This window comes from Drosophila mojavensis, unplaced genomic scaffold, assembly GCF_018153725.1.
Source record: "Drosophila mojavensis isolate 15081-1352.22 unplaced genomic scaffold, ASM1815372v1 contig_74, whole genome shotgun sequence".
NCBI lineage: Eukaryota > Metazoa > Arthropoda > Insecta > Diptera > Drosophilidae > Drosophila > Drosophila mojavensis.
This window is the reverse complement of record NW_025318899.1, coordinates 22307674-22330401: the sequence shown is the minus strand read 5'-3', so window position 1 is coordinate 22330401 and position 22728 is coordinate 22307674. Positions and strand designations below refer to the sequence as shown.

Below are 22728 nucleotides of genomic sequence, written 5' to 3'. Positions count from 1 at the left end.
ACAAAATGGCATTTGTTATGGCTAAGCAGTTTTTGGAAATTCAGGTTAAGTGCATTTCGAGAGCAATATATTCTTTAGCGATTTTCAATTTTACAGAAGTAACAAATTAAGAAAATAAAAAAAAAAAATTAAAAATTAAAATAAGAATATAAATATAAATATATAAAAAAATTTAAATAAATACAAAATACTAATTTAGTAATATATAAAAAAATTTTTTTTTGTATGTCAAGCAGTTTTTGGGAATCGAATAAGTAAAAGACTTCATTTGAAATTGAGTTTGAGCGTTATTTGAGCGCAGGAAAATTTTCTGTAATTTAACATTTCAAGTCAATAAAATAATTAAGTCAAATAAATATGTATAAAAGTATATATAAATTAATTAAAGATCATGTATGAATATATAAAATAAAATATAGAAAATAGATATATATTTCTTGTAAATATAATTTTAAGCTCAATGCTCAATGCTCAATGCTGAACTAAAACGCCAGCTGCATTTTTGTTTCAAAGTCAATGTAAAACAAAGTCACACTCGCAAATGATTGCCAAGAGTAGAAAATAGAACTCAGAACTAGAATTTTATGCCGAATCGCACAGATGGAATGTATACATATATATATGATAAGAATATCTGTGCTAGTCCATCTTGGCTGGCATCTTCTCACGTAAAGTAAAATGAGGTAAGAAGCATCGCCTACAATGTTTGCTTTTAAAGATGTCATTTAAACAAATCGCGGGAGAGATATCTTAAGTGCCCGAATTCGCATTGACGCATAAACATATAAAGTGTTTTATATGTCTCCGTTCAAGGGCTGGCACATTGTGGGCGCGCTGATTTCAATCGTGGCACGAATCAAACGCGCGTCAATAATCGTAAATGCGCACCCAACGCAATGGCCAAACAAACGGCTCATGAATGCCAATTAGAGACGCGGCTCGGCGGCTGTCAGTGGCAGATAAAAGGGGCCGGGGATGTGGGGAGACGCACCTGGTAATCCATGTAGTTGTCGAAATGCATGTAGGATCCGCCGCCTACGCCGCCCGGCACAGGCAGCGGCATGGGTAGCCCGTTGTTGTCCAGCTCGACGGCGGGCGGCGGCGGTGGCGAAGGCGGCAGATTGTCTCCTTTGAAGGAGACGCGCTTGGTGTGTCCCTCGGGCCGTCGGTTACGGCCCAGGGTGCCCGCGAATCGGCCAGCGTGCATTGCGCCGCCGGCTGCCAGAGTTCCCATCATGTAGGAGAGCGAACCACAGCCGACAACAGCATCCTGGTGTGGCTGCTGCTGCTGCTGGTGGGACGCCGCTGACTGTAGACCGCAGCCGCCGAAGCGAAAGTGTGGCATGCAGGTTGTGGTGCCGTTGCCCGCGCCACACTCGCTGCCCTCAAAGTCGCTCTCCACATCCGTCACAAAGGCGGCCGGCTGAAAGCTGCGCGGCAGCGTCGCCGCCGACGCCGCAGCTAGGCCCGACGCCGCAGTCGACGTTGGCGGTGTGCGGCTCAGTGTGCCCGTGCAGAGAATGTTAACAGGCTGTGAATGCGAGTGTGGATGCTGTTGCAGCTGGATGCCATGTGGATACTGTTCGCTGCCGCCTTGTAAGAGCGCCAATTCGCCGCCAGCTCCGGCGCTGCCCCCTCCTGACGGCGCCCCCTCCACGCCAGCGGCGATAATGTGAGTGGGCTGCAACTGATAATAATGCTCGACGCCGCCCTGCGGCTGTGTTGCACCGGCTCCTCCCGCTCCGGGCGCCAGCAGCGCTGTCGGTATGACCATTATGGGCAACATTGTTGGCGCCGCTGCCGTTGCCGGCTGTGTGTTGCTGCCGCACGGCTGCAGTAGCTCCATTTGGCACATTTCCTCATAGCTGAGTGGTCGCAGGTGCTCCATCGCTGCTTGTTGTGGGCGTGGCAGCCGGTATGTATTTGGAGTGAAGCGACTTCCACTTGACTTTGCTACCCTCTCCGACTTTCACTGAATTTTCACCTAGACGAGGAGCACAGACAGAAACACGCACATGTCCATATGTATGTATGCACTAGCAACGCCGCCGACAACGACGACGACGACGACGACGCAGTCAGTCTCTACACAAGATGCGGGGGTGCAGATTCAAAATGATTTCGCGCGCGTACCTTCAAGACGATGCTCACATGGCGTCTTCGCTCGTGCGCTCGGCCCAACTTTATCTCGCGACAGTCCTGCAGCAACTAAAACACAAGCTCTTTGACAGCTCTCAGTATTTTGAATTCGCCGTCGCCATTTTGTGCAGCCATCGCGCATGCGCCGCGCATGCCAGGCGAACACTGAGCACTTGTCGCCCTCACACTCGCTTTCGCTCCCTCCCGCTCCCTCTCGCACGCTCTCTAGCCCTCGCCGACGCCGTTGCCCTTGCCTTCGTCACTTGGCGTTTTGTTTTGGTTCTGATCTGCGGGCACATTGTAGGTAGCGAAACTCCCGTTCCGCTATGGGGCGCTGTTGGTTTTTTTTGCCTCCCTTTTTTTTTTGCCGCGGCGAGGGAAATCAAAATACTTCGAGCTGAAGCTACCAGACCTGAATGCTAGATTTTATTTGCCGCGTCGCGAAATTCGCATCAAGGGAATGCCACAGCCAGTGGCCGTAGCAGCTGCACTTGCTGCGGCCAGCTGCAAAACCAACTGTTGGCCTAGCTGCGCCCACCCAATCGATGGCCGGCTGAATGGCTTCTAATTGCAAAAGTCAATGGGAGACAAAAATAATTGCACTAATGGTGCTTTAATTAAGTGCGCAGCTTCATGCTTTTGAGCTTTTATTCATCGAATTAGTGCTTGAAATATTTATTGAAAGGACTTCATGTAAAATAGTTGAGCTTTGCTTATTTTTCTAAAAATATACGGCTTAAATATTTGATGTGCCTCTGCATAAAGCTCGAATCAAACTTTTGAGTTACCGATAAGTAAATCCCATATACTACATCTATAAGTTTTGTTCATGTCTATATTCCATATAAGTAAGCTTTTTCCACATGTATAGTTATTTTCATCTATTCATATTTCTACTACCATTGAAAAGATAGTTTTAACTTCGTTCCAACCACAGCATTAACCGACAACTATAATTGTTATCAGTTTTATTAGACAAGCCAACAACCAACTGTTTCAAACTACTTCAGCCAACATCTATTTATTTATTTTTTCTTTTTTCAAAAGGTTTTTATCTGTGTATTCGGGACCATTTTTGGGTCTCCAGTAAAGTGGGAGAAGCTGTGCTCGCGGTGCGCCGCGGCGTTCGCTTCATTTGTGAGAAGAACGTAAAAAGCACAGTTGGAAATGTCTTGTGCAGATTTGAGGCTGAATCGCTTTGTTTTTTCGTTGTTGTTCACTTTTTATAGTACTGTTACCGCTGGCAGCGCCAACGTCGTCGTCAGTAGGCCGCTGCCTACTGCGCCTTCTCCTGCGCCTCGTTTACATTTGTTTCATAGTATTATCCTGGTTAACCGGCCCGTTGATTCGTTCGTGGTATGCGTGCCTCCTCCACCTCCTGCACCTGCTCGCTCTGCCGTTCTGCTTTGGGCTCATCCATCGCCCAGCTCGACTTTTTGTAATTACAAAAGCGCGAAGCAGACGCTGTCTGGGTGCGGGAAAGCGGCTTAAAAATCGGCGTGTTGGGGTTTTGTGGTGCTCGTTAAAATTTGTTGCTCTCATTTCGATTGTTCGCCCCCGCTGCTGTTGTTGTTGCTACTGTTTTTGGCATTACTGCCGACGGGTTTAGTGCTTTTCATCTCCCAGAGGCAGCAACGCAATATTGAAGGTAGGTATTTTGCTTAAATGTGCGAAACGAACTTTGGAGCAATGCGAGAGACTTGTTTGCAGTAATTTAATGTGATTGGTGACTTCCATTGATGCGCACTTTAATGCACATTCAATTTTCCGGCTAAATGTTTTCAATTAAAAGTTTTGAATCATTTGCCAAGTTGGACCACTTAAGACTCCCGAGTTAGGAGTGCCAACTACAGTGTTGCCCAAAAGTATGCAGCACGATATTATACATTTTGGAAACATTTTACTGTAGGATCATTTAACGGCTGGTTAGCCACTCAAACAGTTGAAAAGCGGGCAGCGTATATAATTTGAGTGCTGCAAACTGGACGGCATCAAGTGGAAGCGTTTGACTGAAAAATTTCAGCTGTCAAAAGAACGACAGCCCAAAATAAATTATTCCACAACGACAAACATGCTCGATTACATTTTGCTTTCGACATGGTCTATCAGACAATGCCGCTGGCATAATATCATATAGTTGGGTGAACGCCAACGCAGCCGAGTAAATATTGAAGGTAGGCGATGAGAAAGATTCGATTAAAGATAATAAATTAAGAAACGCTCTTCCAACTAGAAGTAAACGGTATTCATATAACTATTTTCTACTCCAAGAAGAGCAACAATTCTGGATAGATACTTAATCATTTCCCACTGCTGCTTAGGAGCTAGACTAAGCAGTCCATTTGATAAATTATTTATCCTTCTATGTCAACAAGATAAATAGTTCAGATACTCAAAAACCCTCTAATCCTGACTAATTAATAAATAGTTCCACGAATAATGTGCTCTCGGTCCGTGGCCAGCCATTAGCTAAGCAGCTGTCCTTTGTGTCCTTTGTGACGAGCTGCAAAGCTAAAACCAAAGAAAAACAGTTCAATAGTTCAATCATTCACTTGCTTTGTCACTGAATCGCTGAATTACGAATGCAACAATAGCTGAGAGCTGGAGGTGAGAAAGAAAGTGTTGAAATTCCTCTTTGATAGCTGCAGGTGTCAATTACAATGCCAAATGCAAACTGTGATGGATTCCCCTACAAATTGACAGCTTACAAGATATTCTGGTCTGTACTCAGATGGATAATCAATAAATATATGTATAGCTAATAACGCCATAACTTTGTTGTTTGCAAACTATAAAGACATCAAGTATAATTGAGCACAATTGTGGTGAGCCCCTTGGGTATTTGATGACCCTTTAGATTTTGCGGTTAGTTCAGCTCATTGGCTCTTAAATTATCTATATGACATTGTCTTTTGGCAGCAGCTGAACCTAATGACGCTGTGGCTGATTTAAATGCATTAAAAGGTGAGGAGAACCACGAACACGTTTTCTCATTTAAGACACATTAGCCACACACCCACACTCACACAAACAGACAGAACAGTTAGAACAGGCAGACGCATGCAGGACCTAAACCGCACACACGTTCCGGACCTAACACGGCTGAGCTTTGCCTCAAAAAACTTTACCCGTCCGTCCGTACGTCCGTCCGTCCGTCCGTCTGTGTGTCTGTCCACACGCCTGCTGAGCTTTTAAATTAAATCACAAAATACAGATAGAGTCGGTAAGGCAAGCGGAGCGACAACTAAACCAAATAAATGAACCCTTTTGGGCATACTCCACGGATGCCCTTGCGCGCGTCCTTCTTGCTTGAGGCAGATAAAAGGCAGACAAGCAGCACAGGACAGGAAGTCAACTTGCCAGCCGGACGATGGCAGTGGCGATGGCGCTAGCGATGACAGCGACGCCTCGTGTTTTGCTTGGCAATTCGGCTGCCAGGACAGCCAGAAAGGATAATGGCATAAAATCCAGCAAAATGAAAAGAAAGCGGCAAATCATGTTAAGAGATTTAAATTGGATTAGGCGACGTGTGTGTGTGTGTGTGTGTACGGGTGTGAACTCGCACTAGCCCTGAAAACCTCCTGCACTGCGGATGCCCAGAGTCTATCCATGTACCTCTCGCACGTCTCACTCAGCTCTTCTCGTCTTGACATCAATTTCGTCACTTGATGTTTTTACATTTTGTATGCGGCTGTCATGTTTTGGCTTCTATTTTATTTGGTCGTGTTCTGTTTTGTGTTGTTCGTTGTTGTTGTTGTTTTTTTGGTTTTGTTTTGTCTGCTTGACACAATTCCTCGTCAAGAGCACACGGCTCAAGTGCTATCTCTCAAGTGTTCGATGGCATTCATCCTATCTGCTCTTTAACAGCCGTCACACCGTCACGCCATGTGCTTAAACGGCTGCTCCACATTGGCGACACCAAAGTCGCTTTAGCCTCTCGCATTATGTGGCTAGACTGAGGCTTTGAGCGATCCAAGAATGAAATAAGGAACAGCATAGCTCGAGAGCCTAGCTACAATATATTGAATAATTCTCATGGGGGCATGAAAAGCATAAATTGATCAAAAATAAATAATAAATACAAATAAGTAGAAGAAAATTGCTCTTCACTTTAATAACAACTAATTCAATAATAACGAATAAATATTTAAAAATGATTGCTAAGCCAAGCTGAATTTTGTTTTGCACTTTTACACATTTTTAATTTATGTTAGGGACCTGGTTCAAATGGGTCAGAGTTTGTTTTAACACTGTCTGATTCAATTTATTTATTTTTGGCTTTTAGATTCCAAATATGAATTTTATATATTTATATTTTATTCAAAAAAGAAATAAAAAAAAAAAAGAATTAAAGAAAATGACCCACATGCAAAGTTGGACTATTTTTGCTCAAAGCATTTGAAATAAATGTTTTAAAATTTTTTAAATTTATGTATTAATTTACTACGCCTACAATAGGCGTGGATGTATATGGAGTCTTATTTTTGCGAATAGAACTTTTTTTGTTCAACTTGCTTTCCATGGAGTGTTCTAAATGTTGTTAATTGATAGTAGAGGTCAACGTATATTCTATTACTATTATATACTACATTGCTTTGAGAGGGAAATGTTATTATTGTTTCATCTTATAGATTGCACAATCCATAAAGTCCAACACACGGATAGGAAGATTGGAAGACATGGGACGACCTCCTGCTGCCTGGTAGATACGCCAGAAGAGTGCAGGAATTAATATTGTATATAGACTACACATATTTGAAATTACATTCTATTATTTTGTTAAATTATTTTTATTTGTATATTTTGACATTTGTGTATCGATTTTGGCTATCGCAAGACTTGTTGCGAATTGGTGTGCGATTTTTTGCATTTTTGCGTTTGCTATTCAATGTGCACGAAAGTGCGAGTATACTTTTGTTTTATGTGGGATTTGGTCTTGGGCTATTCTGATTGCTGTACACGTTGTAAATATCCAATGCTCTGGCACCGGACACTTTATTCGGCGGCTCTGGCTTTTTCGCGTACTTTACTCTGGAAGTGAACACGTCATAGCCCAAGCTAACGGTATTGTCATACAAAACTCGATATTTTGGTGCTACGAAAAAAAAGTTAATCATCTGGGCGATCGGCCACACGGTCCACTCAGCTTTGTAGAGAGTCCAAGCCTTGTCATGAATCTCCTCCTTCACCTCCTCCCAGGTTTTGTCCTCCAATAAGCCCATGGTTAGAAAGAAAATGCTGATGTAGAATGGCGAACAAATGCATTGATCTAAAACAATTTTGCGGACAACCGTACTGAAACTCCGTTTGGGGTAATAGTAGTCCAGATATTGGTACCAATAATGACAAACAATGCCCACAGTGAAGCCAGAGATGCCCATTCGCAAGGTGCGCGTCCGATCCCAGCCCTGGATCTGGCCAGTGTATCGCTCGTATGACTGCTCGAATGTGTCACCCAGCATACTTAAGCCGATCGAGACCCCAAGGTTCGTGAACAGTAGGTATTTCTTACTGAAGGCATGACTGTGCCAGCGGCTGAGTGTCCTCTGCACGTTCCTATACCGAATTCGCATTGGTTTTCTGTTGGCGAGGGAGATGGGCAAAAGCCCCTTCAGCCGACATCAACAAACTAAATTTAACAAAAATATTTTTAACAATACTGACATTTTGATATTTCTATTGTAATGCTGACATTTGAGTCTCAATACACAGAGACTACAAATGCAAATTAACAATTGATATAAATATATGTATGTATCTCAGCTTGTCAAAAATCATCTTCGGCGTGGTGCACTGCAGGCATGAAAATGCATTGGAGTGGTTTTGATTAAAAGTAAAAATATATGTATACCTAACATCGGATTATAGATTTTAAAATACAAAAAAGCCGCAGGCTTAAAAATACTTTAACATAAATAAATATATAAATATGTAAATAATAAAAAAATAAATAAATATGTATATAAATAAATAAATAAATACAAGATAAATAAAGAAATATAGAAAGAAGTAAATAAATCAATAAAAATGCAAAAGTTCCATATATAGTGTATGTAAATTTTTTAATATATAAAAAGAGATTTATTTAGTAATATTTTTATTTATTTCTATTCTGCCTTAAGCCAACTTTAAATAAAGACTCTGTTGCGAAGCCATGTGAAAAGTTACAAGAAATAGGGTAAGGAAACACGATTTAACGGCATTTAGCTAAGAAAAGAAAAACAATTCCAAAAACAAATACGCAAGGAAATCAAAATCAAAATCAACGCCATCAAAGCAAATGAGTTTTAAGCAGGATTCAACAAAGCTCGGTCGAGCGACAAAAATGGCAATGGAAAAGGAGTATATACAGTTTTGTGTGTTTTTTTTTATTGCTGATGGCTTAGTTTCGCCTGGGGCGTTATAGGGTACACAGCCTTATGGGTGGGCTTTTGAATAATGCAGCATTTTGCACATGTTGCGCCTCTTCCACTTGGTGCCCCACAGTTGTTGGCCTTAGTTGAGTGAGGGGAGTGGGAGGAAGTTGTTTTTGCGTGTCGTTGAGTTGATTTCGGCAAATCATTTGCACACGATTCCCAATACTTTTGACAGTCGCCGCAACCGCAGCCCTTTGCCCCGGGGGAAATCATCGTTCATGCATATGGATGCTCCCGTACGCTCGACCGCACGAGCCATGGACCGAGCCACTGAATTGAAAAATATTTACGGCATTCAACATTTTACGCTAAAATCCAATTTTATTTTTATATTTCGTCGAAAATCCGCCATAAAATGTACCCACTCACACACACACACACACACATACACAGTCGTGACCCGCCTGTCAGGCATTCCGTTGCGTTCCATTCCTTTCCGTTCCGTTCTCAGACCCTACTACGCCCTCTAAACTTGTACCCGCCAATTGAAAAGCAGGCGCCGTAAATTCGGCTTTGCATTTTATTTGCATTTGGTGGCGCAGATGAGCTTCAGTTTCCCCCAGACTCCCCAGTCCATGATCGAAGGACCATCTATTTCAATAGCCCGGCAACGCGACAAATAAATTTATTTTCCTCCATTACTATTGGCGCTATTTGCCGAATTTGCGAGGTGTGCCATGCGTATGCACTCGTTTTAATTATTAAACACGTTTTCACGCTTCTCTGCCAATATTTCACAATTATGTGTGGCAAAGATGTTTAAGAGCGCTATTTGAATTTTGCAATTATTAATAAAAACATCATAAATAAATACAGAGAATGAATTTAAATGAATTAAATATGTATGCATGTATATTTCATGATATATGTGCAGTTAGAGAATACTCTATAGTATAGCCAGCCAGTATTCGGAAGCATGTTGCTGCTCTGCATAGACTGTTTATTATAAATTTGCATACGTGTCTTAAACTAAGTGTTGCAATGTTACATTGTTCGAAAACAATGAATTTAAATAGTTAAAGTTTCTTTGTTCAGTTTGTAGTTTACAGCGACAACAAACTGGATACTCGCCAGCTTCCACAAAGCGTAGCACAGTACAGTTATTATTTCATAAAACACGAATAAAATATACCCTACATGAACTATATGATTTATAGTAAAATAGATCTAGGTAAATATGTTCCACTGGGTGTATGTGCTTTGAATTTCTAATTGTTACGATTATATACATATATTTACTTCTACTGAGATTATAAATTGTATATGCATATTTTGTATATGCATTAAGCTGAGGAAGACCAGTAAAAGCGAAGACAGCGAATCGCTAAGAACCGTGAACCAGTAAGAGAGCTGTTGTTGGAGTTATGCTATTAACATAATTCTGTTAATAGCATAGCATAGCAATGTGGGAGTAGAGCAATTCCTGTTAATGGAATCTTACTAATGTTGAGAAAGAAATAAATGCATTCGTCTTATTTGAATTACGTGACTATTCCATTAGAATGAATTGCCAAATCTCCTGATTTTATTTGACATAAGTTATAGGAATGTAGACTGAATGCTCCTCCCTGTTTATTTTGATTAAATCTCAGATCCTGTGCTTATCCTGCTTCGCTAGGATATCCGGTTCCATTAGGATATATTGCCAAATCTTCGCAATTTATTGCCTATAAATCATAGCATATAGAAAGCATAGTTTATAGGCTTTTCTATAGTATATGCAGTGACAAAATGTTGCTCTCTGTTTTTTATAAAATTGTATCTGGCTACAGGGTAGTTTATGGCTGAGCACTTGGGTTTGGCGCCCTCATTGCTCTATCTCCTGGCTTTTGTTATTATTTGGACCGTTCCGCTCCAAATATATTTTTGGCGCTGGCTTTCAATGTTGTCCGTGTGTGTGCGATTTAATTGAATTTTTTATTCTACTCAATGAAAGCAAAAGTTGAATATGCTTGCAGCGAAGCGTAAAAAATGTCATAGTCCGAGCTATGGACTAGCTCAATCAGCTGCGGTTCGTCCTTCCCCCCGGGAAGTCAACAATGACCCAACAGTCATTGCCAAGAGTTTGTCAGTGGAGTCATTTATGTTGTGTCCTTGCATAGAGACATACATACAGCTAAATATTTTAAAAATCAATTCCTAATTGCTATGCAATCCATTTGCCATGATATTCTGGGCGATGGCAGTCTATCCGAGCTCTGTCCTTCGCATTTGCACTGACTTCGATTTATGCAAATAAAATTGAGATGTCTTTTTAATGAGACTTTGGACACTGGCACAGCCTAACGATGACACAGTCTATGCAAACTAACAACAGAGACCCAAACCACTGTCACTGGCAATCGATTTAACAATTTACTTCAGTCAGATGTTGCAGTTGTAATTCGATGGAGCAGCCCAACTGACCCATTAGATGCATGTATTTTCTTTTATTTAATTTTTATTGTGCATTTCAAAGAATATTTTTGCTACTCCAAAAGACATTACAATACAGAATTTTATTCTTTTGAATTCATATACAAACATTTTATGAATACATTTTCATATTTTTATTTGCCATTTATGTTTTCATTTAACCAATAAAAACTAAAATACTGAATACTGAAGAGAAGAGAAGAACATGCAATTTATTATTTAAAATTCTTTTAACAATCAGCCATGTGAGAGAGGTGTAGTATCAGAGTCTTGTATTTTTATATGTATTCCTACTGAATAACTAACTACAGTTATTCGTTTCAATGACATCGAAAAATAAAAAATATCATTCCTATAAAATATTTTCTCATAACTGAGCTCGAAAAATTTAAAGTTCCTCTGTATCAAAACTCAGTTAGACTGTTTTCCAATTGGAACCAACCAACTAGAGCAGCGTTAACAGTTCCATATTTCACGTTAATGTAAATGTCAAATTCTGATTACGTTTTCACAAAATCTGAGCTTAAGCATTTCAATCATAATTTTCGCAAAACCAAGAAATTCATATATAATTCATTTGCAAATATTTTCCATCTTTTTTTTAACAGAACAAAAATAGCTTTCATGAAATTTTCACCCTAGTTAACGTAATTTTTTCTCCCTCAAAAAAGCTTTGTATTAACACGTGTTAATGTTGGCCTGGTTTAACTGCTGCCGGCGGGGTCAAGCAACTTTTGCTACATTTAAATTGCACTGTTGAGGCAAATAAGTCAGTTTATAGTATGAGCAGGAGAGCAAATTGTCAACATGACGGCAAACGCCATTGCCATTCGTGCCAATTTCGTTAAGGCAAACAAAGAGCCCAGTGCCGCCCGTTCGACGCTGACTGAACTAACTAAACAAACCACAGGCAGAGGTCGGTCCCACATGTTGCCTGAGGCACTTTGCAGTGCAGGGGAGCCAGAGCTGGGCGAGCAGATATGTATTTTGGACCCTCAATGCTGGGCACATAAACAAAGCAGCAGTAGCAGGAGCAGCAGCAGCAGAAGCAGGAGCAGCCAAATGGCTAGCGACACGTGGAGTGCGCTGGATTGTGAACACCTGATTACCAGCCGGTGAATGTGGCTGTTTATGAGGCGCAAAAATGTCATACATCATGCGACACGTGCACAGGCGGCTGCGAATGGGGGAATGGGGGCAGCTGATGTTGAAAGCAGACCGATTCTGGCGCCTGTCGTGCTCCTAATTTAACACATGACAGCTCAGAGTATAACACAACTGTATCCAGAGCATGTGGAGCACAGCATTTGAATCTGACGAAAAATATGTGCTGCGCATCGTACTGGCGCTGGCTTGACATTTGCCTGTCTTTTGGCACTCTGATAGGCTGCAGTGTCATCCTCGTCGCCATCTGGCCATTTCATCATCAGCAGCAGCAACAGCAGCAGCAGCAGCAGCAGCAGCAGCAGCAGCTTCGTGTTGTTGGTCCAAAGTGAATTAAGCTAAAGCCAAAATATGTGTGCGTTGGCAATGATATGCTCAAAATACGTTTTTGATAAATATACATATAAGGCTTGTGCTATATCTGTGTTCGGGCAGGAGAAAACATGCCAGGACACACGGCCCAAAACACGTTATCCTGTCAAGCTTGCTTTACCGATATTTCACAACCTGCACTTCCCATTTCCCTGTACACGAATTGTGAGTTATGCTATCTCATAAGACGTGTTGTGGAAATGAATATTTATTAATAAATATATTATGTGTTGGTGCTCATTAATTTGTCTCTTCCTAACAGAATATTGATTAAGCATAAATGGAAAATATAAAATATAAGTTTTATTTGATTAGAGCAGCAATATCTCATTTCCAGCTGTGCTGTATGTAGTTCCTGAAACATTTTTATGTTAATCAAATAAAACTAAAGAAGTCGACTAAGTCTTGACAAGATTAACCAATTCACTGTTGAGGCCCCTGAGCCTTTCTAAGGCCATTCTAAATGGCTTATTTCGTGATTAGGTCTATTCAAAAACCTATTCATGCACAGTATTGCATAAAAATGAGAGAAACGCAAAATATTTTGTGCATATAAAAGGAACGGCAAGTCGCAGATAGCTTTTGCAAAAGCTGTTGAAGGATCGAGGTGATGGAGGAGGATGTTGGGAGGGGGAAGGGCTCTAATTAGAATAATTTCGCGCTGCGCTGCGTCCGCCCGGCAACGTTTTATACATGTTACACCGGCTGTCGGCTGGAGCAAAGGTTGGGCTGGCTTACAGGTGCTGCCTGCAGGACATACATTCACACACACAAACGCAAAACAGCCTGGAGTGTGTGCCTCTGTGTGTCTGTGTGTGTCAAAGAGTATGGTCGACTGTGCTGTGCATGGGCATGATGAGCAAATGTCAGAGCAAGAGGTCAGTGAACCTGTCGACGCGACACAGCCTGAACATAATCAACAGGAGCGCCAGCAGCGACATGGCTCACATAACGCACAGAGGACGCGCGCGCACACACACACAAAGGACGCACACATACACAAAGAGAGAGAGAGAGGAAGAGAGAGAGAGAGAGAGAGAGGGAGATAACATGCACACATATTTCATATTATATCTATCACATAAAGCGGCGCTTATGGCGTTCATCCTTAAATTATAAAATGTAATTAATTTGTAAGAGATGTTTCATTCGCTTGACTTTGTAAATTTGGCGGCCCATCTGTAGGCTTGTGCCTTATTAATATCCTTATCATTACCACTTGACACATGTGCAGAGTCTCATAATCGTTTAGCGGCTTAATTTTAATTAATTTCAAAACGTGTTTGATTTGTGGGCTTTGGGTTGCAGATTCAAGCTAACAGCAATTCATTTTCCTATGTCTGAATCTTTTTCCCTAAATATGGGGCTAGGAATAAATATAGAAAATTAACAATCGATGTGATTACAGCTAATCCAAATTTGCTGTTTAGTTTCGTATTTAAAATATATTTAATTTAATTTAGTAAATAATATATAACAAATTTATTCTATAAGATTTGAATCTTAAATATAATTATAATAATAAAAAAATTTATTAAAAAAATTGTATATATAGTAATATTAAAATTTTCAATCAAGTGGAATGAAATAGTTTAATAAATAAATTAAATCAAAGCTTTAGGCTAGGCTATATTTATTAATGATAATTTTAATGTTAAACATAACAATATTAATTTTAATAATTCTGTATTATTATTTTAAAAAATCTTTCTTTGTGATTTCTATATGTGTTTTATTGCTAAATTTTCCCATTTTCAATGGGTTCAGGGTATGAAAATTTCCTTTCAAAATAATTTTCTTTTCAGCAGAAAGTTGTTTAGTTAAAAGTTGTTTTTCTTATAATAAAGCTCTTTTTACTACAGAAATGAAGACTTTTGCTGTTCTAAATTATAAATATGCTCTTTGTCTACAAGGTCGTATAAAGTTAGGCATGACATAGAAGCTCGTTACTTATTTGCTCTGGCCAATTTTTGATGGCTGTCAAGTTATAGAAAAGCAGGAGACATTTTATCACTTTTCTTCGAATTATTTTTAAATTGGTAAGCTTAATCGCAAATACGTTTCGTTTACTCCCAAACAAACACATAAATCAATTTCGAATTTTTTCAAATCATACTTTGACATGTTTTGCTTTTGCCATTGGATGCGGCAACAGCAGAGTGTCAACAAAATATAACTGAACGAAAAAGTCAGAGACAAGAACAAAAACCAAGTGTCGACAGCTAAAATCTGAAAGGACCAACTTGTGGTTGTACGGTGGGCGTATGCCATGGGGGCGGTCTATCGAACAAAGGTATAAGCCGAACTGGGAAAGTCAATTTTAGAGGCACACACACACTCACTCACACACACATGCTGAACTGCATCGGCAAAGCGGAGCGGAAGTGCCGTATTGTGACACAAATACTATACAAATTAAATGGGGCGAACATTTAAATGGCTTTTGCTTTAAAGTCCGAATTCGTTTCTCTTTGCTCTTGCATTTGTGTTTATATTTTCTTTATTTTTTCCATTTTTCTCATTTTTCTATTTGCTTATTTGTTGTTCGCATTTTCTATTTGCACTCTTCGCATTTTATGCATATTTTTGATTTACATTGCGCTGTTTGCCCTAACCATCCCACTTGCTGTTTCTTTTTGCTTAGCTGCTGGCGATTTTTTTCAATAGTCAGGATTGATCAGCTAAACTATGCTCTAATACCAAACGAAAGCTGTCAGCCATGTTTTTTCCTATTTACATTTATTTGTTTATCTTATTTTTTGTAATCAATAAAAAGTTAAACCTAAATGATATATATTAAATGGCCTAAATAAATATAAAGCAGATGTATATATCACTAATATATAACGTATGGTAAGGAAAATACATTTTTAAATGTGTAAAATAGGACTAGAAATATGATGCTAGCGTCATTTGATGATTTACTTTTATACTTAAAAAAATACTTGAACAACTTATAAGGTAGATTTGCCTCAAGAACTATTATATCAAAAACATATCTGCAATCGTTCAACTGTTCAAGTAAGAATATTAATTTGAAATCAATAATCGTCTACCTTATATTTATAGAAAATGTGCAAACAGATATACCACACAGTTTATGTACGCTTTGATTAGCTACAGGGTATAATAAAGCTCTACGGTTATTCTGGTCAGTGGAGGGTAAACACTTTCTCAATTGTATGCTTTGCTTTCATTCGACCCCGTGGGTAGCTGTGTTGTGGGCGAAAGACTTTTGAAATACCTCGAAGACAACTTGTTGTCAATGTTGTTTGGTTGTCAGACCACGTTTTTACTTGCCTCCTTTCTGACTGATAATTACGTATATACTCGCTGATGAGAAATGAGAAAAGTGTAATTAGACCGTGGCTGAATTGCTCGAGGAAATACTCGTAGTTTCCGGTTCGTGAATCGCAATGAGTTGCGAAACCGGAGAACATTAGATATTTATGAGATAGCGAAATAGAATAGAAAGTCGCTGCAGTTTACCATGAAATAAATAAAGTAATATCAGAATAATAATAAAAAATTTAATAGAAAGCAAAACAAGTATGCTCACCTAAAATTGTAAAATAAATTTATAAAACTATATTCCGTTAAGCACATACAGAGTAGCCGATCATTCAATAAAATAAATTACCATCATTTTTCCAAATTGTAGTGCGTTAAATATTTTTCAGAATGTTGGAAGGTAGCAAGCACTCAACCCGATGCATAAGTGCACAAGGTCCGTACAGCTTCGATTTCAAAACTAAAGATCCGCTGAAGAGTCTAGGGGCGATTCCTTATCTGAAGCCGGTCAGCTCTTCGGAATTGGCCGGAGACCTGGAAAAGTGCCTGGAACTGATATGCAGTCCAGCTGGAGAGGAATTCGAGGTGGACTTGTCCCTGCCTGTCAATAGGCTCTGCACGATTGCATCAAATTACAAACTACAGATATTACCAGAGAATACGGATTATTCAAAATTGTTGTCGTTCGAGTCCGATTCGCTGCACGATTCTACTGAGCTGCCTATGGATACTCCGAACTTGGCAACTGGCGAACAGAAGGACAACGACATATACTTCATAGCAGATATGGATCCAGGCTACGCTGAGCTAGAGAAAGTTATCGCTGCCGATAACGTTGAGCCCCAACCTGTGTTACCACCCAAGCCTGGGCTATTTAACGAAATCTTCAGGAATCGATTGCTGCCTGCACAGAGTATGGAAAACTTCTTTGTCGCTGCGAATCGAATGAGGCTAACACCTCCATCCGAAGGCACCATGAAGTGTAGACTGTTGACTGCAGATGATATTAAAGATATTTTTGAAGAAAAGCAGCTAAAACTGCCGACAGCTCCATCTAGTAAGAGTTCATATCACTGACTAACATTGCGACTAATATATGTATTTTTCCCAGAGCGCGTTTCTAGCATCAATTTCGCTGCCAAGAAAAAGAACCCTCTAAATTGGCAAAAGCTTCATGAATTTTCCATGTGTACCTCCGATGAAAAGATGAATTTTTGCCAGCCAAGTCAAAACTTGGAGCTGTTTGGCTTCCGTATGGATAAGACTAACGAAATTGACTCTTCGCAAGTGAAATATTCAAATAAATTAACATGTTCCAACGATAATCATGCGGAAGCATCTTCAGCTGATTTGGAATCAATTGAAAATGAAGAGTCTGGGAGTATATTGAAAAAATGTAAGGAAGAATCAACCATTGAAACTTCTGATGAAAGCCTGAATGACAAGGCTCTAGAGATATGTGATCCAGCAGTTATTAAAAAGACAGGTGTGCAGATATTCCGCAAGCCAACTAAGCTTTTCGCTTTTGAAAAGCAAAAGCAATGGAAGAAGAAAGGTAAGTCAATTTGAAAAATTGCATTAAATACATAATATTAATCGATTGCTTAGGCGAGGGACAGATTGAGGTTTGGAGAATGCCAGATTCTGGCAAATGTTATCTGCTACTCTGGGACAAGAAGTCGGAGGAACTCTTGGTGCACATGCCCGTGGATGGCAAGTGGAATGTCAATTATTTGACAAAGAGCACCAACAGCTGCCACTGGCTCTACGACAATTTCGCAAATTGTCCTCAAGGAATTCGCCAGCCTCTGGCCTGTAGTTTCACAGAATCGGACGTAGCCTCTCAGTTTGTGACAATTATGGCCAATTGTTTAGGGAAACCTTTATAGTCATAGATATATTTATATGTATTTTCTGTTCATTGTTTAGTAATCAAACCGTTATTCAATTATCCACATAATTTCGAAATCAAGTCCTTCATTTTATTGCATGTTCCTATGAGCTATATTTTACAGTGAATTAAAATGGAAGCATTAAGAGAACGATTCAAGGAGAATTCTGAGTAATTTTAGCTTTATGCTAAAATTGGGGCTTAGAAATAAACTTGCAAAGTTTTCAAATATGTTTGATATTGTGCTGCTAGACAGGGGGATCTATAAATTCTGTGGTGCGTCCGATGGAACATTTAAAATCTGCATGTATACATTGCTCAATAAATTCAACCGAGTTTGCACCGAGGGCGAGCATTATGCAGTCGGATATGCTGGTAAGCACTGTATTAATTGCAAACAGTAATGTGAAGACTATCCAGAACTATCACTAGGCAATGCTATCGAAAAACTTTGACAGCGCCCTCTATGACATTCGCAGCAGATTATTTAGACGTCAGCTGTTTTTTAACATTGGTGGTTGCAGGACAGTTGCAGTCGGTCTCCATGCAACAAATGTGATTGGCGTATTGATCAAACAAAATAGCCGGATTGAGTGAAATGTAAAAACAAGCAGAGCGCAGTGGACGCTATGGAATCGGAGAAACTGAATGATTTAAATCGGCAAATTAGTGAGATTAAGAAGCGCATTTTGCTGGCTGGTGAGGCAACTTAAGCTGACCCAATGAAACTAATTCTCATCTGAGGGGTTATTTCAGAGGGCCAGAAGACGGCCAATGCAGCCGAGTGGCAGAAGCAGAATCGCATCAACTGCGATACGATTGCAACTCTGAAGAAGGACATTAAGGAGTTGACGGTCAAGGTAAGTCGTCTGCGACATCCGCTGCAGCGATCGGTGGTTATTAAGGAGTCCACCTCTGAGCCGCGCAAGAAGCAGAGCGCCACGCCCACCATTATTGTGGGCAAGGCTACATATCCGATTGGAGCCAAAAATGCCGATGATGCCATTTTCTTGACTGACCTAAAGATAACCGAGAGTCGCAAGCAGATGGATCTGCTGCGCCATCGGTTCAAGACACGCCAGCAGCACTTCAGCAAGTTGGTGGAAAAATATCGGGAGCTGTTGGCCAACAAGGAGGCACAAAGCCAAAACTTGGGCGAGAAGCCACCAGAGACACTTGAGGAGGACGCCAATCGGAAGGTGAGTCCCACTATCATATAGACGACTCCCAGCCTAAGCAATTCCTTGATTTCTGCCTTCTCAGCTTGTTTGCCAGCTGGAGAATGAGATACATCGCACCAATGTGCAGTGGATGGAGGCTGAGCACATACGCAAAAAATATCGAGCGATTGAGGCTTCACTCATGACTGATGCGGAGCGCTTCGAGCGCAGCCTACGCGAGCTGGAGCAGTCACTGAGCGAGCAGAAGCTGGAGATCGAACGGCTGCAACAGGTGCACAATGAAGCCATCGAAATGCGGGATGCGGCGAAGGTCGTGCTGCAGCGCCAGGAGCAGCAGGCCAATCTCTCGCAGAAGACGCGCGAGCGGCAGGCCTTGGACTTTCGCAAGCAGGTGGAGGCGCGCAAGCTGGAGCTGGAGCGCATTGGACGCAAGCTATTCGCAGAGACAAAGACACTCGTCCATCAGGACAGTGTGGGGTCCAGCTCGGGCGACCAGCACACGGCCAAGACAGAGAACGGGGAGGAGGAGCCGGTCTCACAGCTGGAGAGCGTCACCAGCGACATGGAGTCCCTGTTTAAGCAGCTAATGGAGGCATCGGGTGCCACCTCACCCTTCGAGGTCTTCGAGCGCTTCAGCGCCCAGAAGGAGTCAGCTGCACGTCTCACATATTTGCGAAAGGCAGCCGAAGCCGAAAAGGCCAATTTGGAGGCAGAACGTGAGGCGCTCGCCAGCGAGCTGGAGGCATCCAAGTTTTCGGACGTCAAAGAGAGCGAAGTGTAAGTTAAACAGACCCGAAAGGCGTCCATTTGAATAATTGGCTGATTCTGAAACACAGCAACCAGGAGGTCATCGAACAAATCAAAAATGACATCGCTGCCAAGGAGGAGGAGCGCAAGAAGGACACAGATGCCGCCGACAAGTCCATGGGTGTGCTGAAATACCTGAAGGAACGCATCTGCGAGATGATATTCAAGGTGCAGGAGGTGGACGAGAACAACATTGACATGCAGGAGCGCAAGCTGCACATCACCGTGGCTGAGCTGCCCAATTTTCTGGCACATGTGGCGCAGGACGAGGACCTAATAGAGGTAAATAACATATCTGACTCCGGCAGCTCTTGAGCTATCGTAATCATTTGAGCTTTATCAGATCCTTAAGCTGAAAATTAAACGCTGCCAAGAGCTGAGCAAACCGGACGATATACCACCCCTCGAAATACCCAATCTGGACATAGAGGACGAGGAGGAGGATGTGTATCCGTCAGAGCCACCCAAATCCCCATCCGTGCCCGAGGGCGAGAAGCCGCCGCCCATGCCCATGTGCTACTACAATTTATTCGCAGGGCGCTCGCAACGAGCGGCAGGCACTTCGTCCTCCTCGCCTGAGCAGGCGCCGGCAGTGGGTAAGTGAGCTGAGCTGAGCTGAGCCGAGCTGAGCCAAGCCAATGCCAATGCCATCGGGTCAATATTAATCAGCCTCTTCCACTCGCAGTGGCCACAACCGACGATGACAACGAGGTGCCGTCCCGCAACTTCTTGAAGCGCCAGTCTGTGCTCATTGTGGACTCCAAGTCCCGACGGAAGCCTTTCCGACCTCCGCCCGGTGGCAGACGCAAATAATCCTTGCTCATACAAAGCGAGGATTATAATAAACAATTTACAAATAAGAATTATTTGCGTTTTCTTAACCGATGGCCTTGAGATTTTCTATGCCTCTTTTGGGAAAACTTTAGAATTGTCCTTTCGATTTTATTACTATCGGGTATTTAAAGTTTTTCTTTTAAAACTTTCCGTGCGATTTCTTCCAATCAAAACTTGCATAGCAAATAATCAAAATATTCCTGCAGTTGAAATTCTATTTAGTCATATATAGAATATGGTCACCTATTTCTTGTTTATCATCTACAGGGTATTTCAGCTGCCGTGATAGAAAAACCAGCGTTAAAGTTTGTTGTTTACCTTTGGAATTTGTATTTAAATTGTCAATGAAAACCAATTTTTTAAGACCACATTTTTTGTTTCATAACTTTTGGAAGTTTTAATGGAAATTTGGCGCCGCAGGTGGCTGAGCGGAGACATCCGTCAACGACTGTACTGATGGAATGGCATGGAATGATGTCTGAGCGAGCTGCTCAGCAGGTAACATTGAATGATATTATGGGACTTATGTAAAGTTAATTGGACAGCGGAGCTAAGCAGGTAATTACAGGTAATACATATAGGATATCTGCGTACATTATATGTGCATGAATGAGTCAATAATATGTTAACCAGACTATAAACCTCACATTGGCAGCCAAGCAATGGGAGATTCATGCTTTACTCAAAATATTACCCGAGGCACGCTGCGATATGTGTGTCTGCAACAAATTGGTGTCCCCTTAGAGCGATATAGTACTTATGGAAACATGTCTTGGCCATATTTCAGGATGCTGTCACTCGGGCTGGATGAATGTCAGCGGCTGCAGCCGAATGACATAACAAATAGCTGTCCAGGCGCTGCAGCGCACGATGGAGCTGGGTAAACAATATTTATTGCAGCAATGAGGAGGAATGGACGGACAGCAAATGAAGTGCAAAGCGCAACAAAGTACGGAGCGCGGCTGCTGCTGGAGAGAAATAACCTTTCAAAAATTGTCTAAGCCAGTGCAAGTTGAGCGAAGGGGCTGCCGAGGGGCCGAGGGGTGCGGGAGGGTTCGACTGCCGTTCTAACTTGCAATAATAAAGCTCAGCGCAGCAGCTGAGGACGAGCAATCAACGCCAGTCTGACGAAGGCCACGATGGAACGTCGGAGGATGCCACGATGGCAGAGACAGCTCCGGGGCTCAGTGGCGAAGTGCAAACAAAGTCGCCTGATGATCTATTACATGGCCTGTTGCCGGAAGTGCACAGCACCCGCTGCGGAGGGCGGGCGGGGCTGGGGACTGACGCTGTGTTGTGAGCGTCAACTAAATGTCAACAACGAAGGCATAAGCATCTGGCAAACAGCTATTTGGCAACACAGCCACCAACACGAACGGCTCCAGTGCCCGATACCGTAATGTGGGCAGAGGAAAGCAAAATGAAACTTCGCAGCAAACGGACAGCAACTCATTCCAAGGTAACCAACTAATCCGCCCGGTGGTAGACAGAGAAACAAAAGCCTCACTGTGTGCCACGGGGCGAAGGCAGTGCCACGGCTAAGAATTGTAGGAATTGTTAGGCTGGCTAAACCGTTGGCTGGCGCCATTGGCCCTGGCAACGCTAAGCCTGAAGTGTGCGTCCTTAGAAATTCAAGGACAAGGTAAACTGCTGCGACTAGGGTGTGCCTGACCAGCAGACACTCTCTGTGTATTAGATTTAGCTATATGATTCAGATATTCGACTGGAATTTTAACAGTTTGAAAAAGATAATTATTTGGTGAGTTTGATAAAATTGAATTCCTTGAAATTATAGTTAATTAATTATATTATAATTAACATTAAAATTTCACCTGATTTTACGGAACTGATATTAATATTAATAAAAAAAATTAATAACATTCAGGTTGAATATAAATTAAATTCATTTAGTATTTAATATGAGCTTAAATTTATTCATGAGCTGAATTCATTTAGCTGAAATTAGCTTATGAGGATCTTCTACTAAATTTATATTAGTAATGATTAAAGAAACAAATTTAAAGAATTATGATATTAGATGAAAATAATATTTTATTTGCTATTATATGTAAGGTCAGTTGGTTTCATTTATCCAAATATGTAGGTGCAAAAGTCTTGTGGAAATTTTATCTGTTGTTTAATGTTTTTTTTTTTTTTTTTAAAGCTAGCTGCTTTTATTTGAATGAGCTTAAATAATATATTAGATAACCCTTTGTGA

At 41.2% G+C, this 22728-nt stretch overlaps 4 protein-coding genes across 5 annotated transcripts in view; 2 read left to right on the top strand and 2 right to left on the bottom strand.

Moving 5' to 3' along the window:
* LOC6583325 overlaps positions 1-22728 on the bottom strand; it is a 92189-nt gene that overhangs the window by 14206 nt on the left and 55255 nt on the right. Inside the window, exon 1 of one of the 2 annotated variants that reach the window (XM_002008959.4) lies at positions 992-2219. The exons of the other annotated variant lie outside the window; for it this stretch is intronic. Coding sequence (XP_002008995.2) covers positions 992-1888 — 897 coding nt within the window. The 5' untranslated portion in view covers positions 1889-2219. Of the gene's footprint in view, positions 1-991; positions 2220-22728 lie in introns of those variants that run through there. 2 annotated transcript variants of the gene reach the window in all.
* On the bottom strand, positions 6911-7849 carry LOC6583322 (mpv17-like protein 2). The gene has a single exon (XM_002008956.4). The coding sequence runs from the start codon at positions 7710-7712 to the stop codon at positions 7059-7061; it is 654 nt and encodes a 217-aa protein (XP_002008992.1). The 5' UTR covers positions 7713-7849; the 3' UTR covers positions 6911-7058.
* Positions 16063-17765, top strand: LOC6583321. The gene is made up of 3 exons (XM_002008955.4): positions 16063-16854; positions 16909-17352; positions 17406-17765. Exons 1-3 carry the CDS (start codon positions 16188-16190, stop codon positions 17684-17686), a joined length of 1392 nt encoding a protein of 463 aa, XP_002008991.2. The 5' UTR covers positions 16063-16187; the 3' UTR covers positions 17687-17765.
* Positions 17845-20510, top strand: LOC6583320 (myosin-9). The gene is made up of 7 exons (XM_002008954.4): positions 17845-18063; positions 18121-18387; positions 18445-18887; positions 18952-19646; positions 19706-19958; positions 20020-20272; positions 20362-20510. Exons 2-7 carry the CDS (start codon positions 18318-18320, stop codon positions 20487-20489), a joined length of 1842 nt encoding a protein of 613 aa, XP_002008990.1. The 5' UTR covers positions 17845-18063; positions 18121-18317; the 3' UTR covers positions 20490-20510.

What these genes read in the sequence shown, in the direction of transcription:
- LOC6583320 (XM_002008954.4), top strand. Translation starts at nt 18,318, where the DNA reads ATGGAATCGGAGAAACTGAATGATTTAAATCGGCAAATTAGTGAGATT. An exon ending in GAAGCGCATTTTGCTGGCTG is followed by an intron (nt 18,388 to 18,444) that starts GTGAGGCAACTT and finishes GGGTTATTTCAG; the next exon opens with AGGGCCAGAAGACGGCCAAT. An exon ending in TGAGCAGGCGCCGGCAGTGG is followed by an intron (nt 20,273 to 20,361) that starts GTAAGTGAGCTG and finishes TTCCACTCGCAG; the next exon opens with TGGCCACAACCGACGATGAC.
- LOC6583321 (XM_002008955.4), top strand. Translation starts at nt 16,188, where the DNA reads ATGTTGGAAGGTAGCAAGCACTCAACCCGATGCATAAGTGCACAAGGT. An exon ending in ACTGCCGACAGCTCCATCTA is followed by an intron (nt 16,855 to 16,908) that starts GTAAGAGTTCAT and finishes TATTTTTCCCAG; the next exon opens with AGCGCGTTTCTAGCATCAAT. An exon ending in AAAGCAATGGAAGAAGAAAG is followed by an intron (nt 17,353 to 17,405) that starts GTAAGTCAATTT and finishes TCGATTGCTTAG; the next exon opens with GCGAGGGACAGATTGAGGTT.
- LOC6583322 (XM_002008956.4), bottom strand. Translation starts at nt 7,712, where the DNA reads ATGCGAATTCGGTATAGGAACGTGCAGAGGACACTCAGCCGCTGGCAC.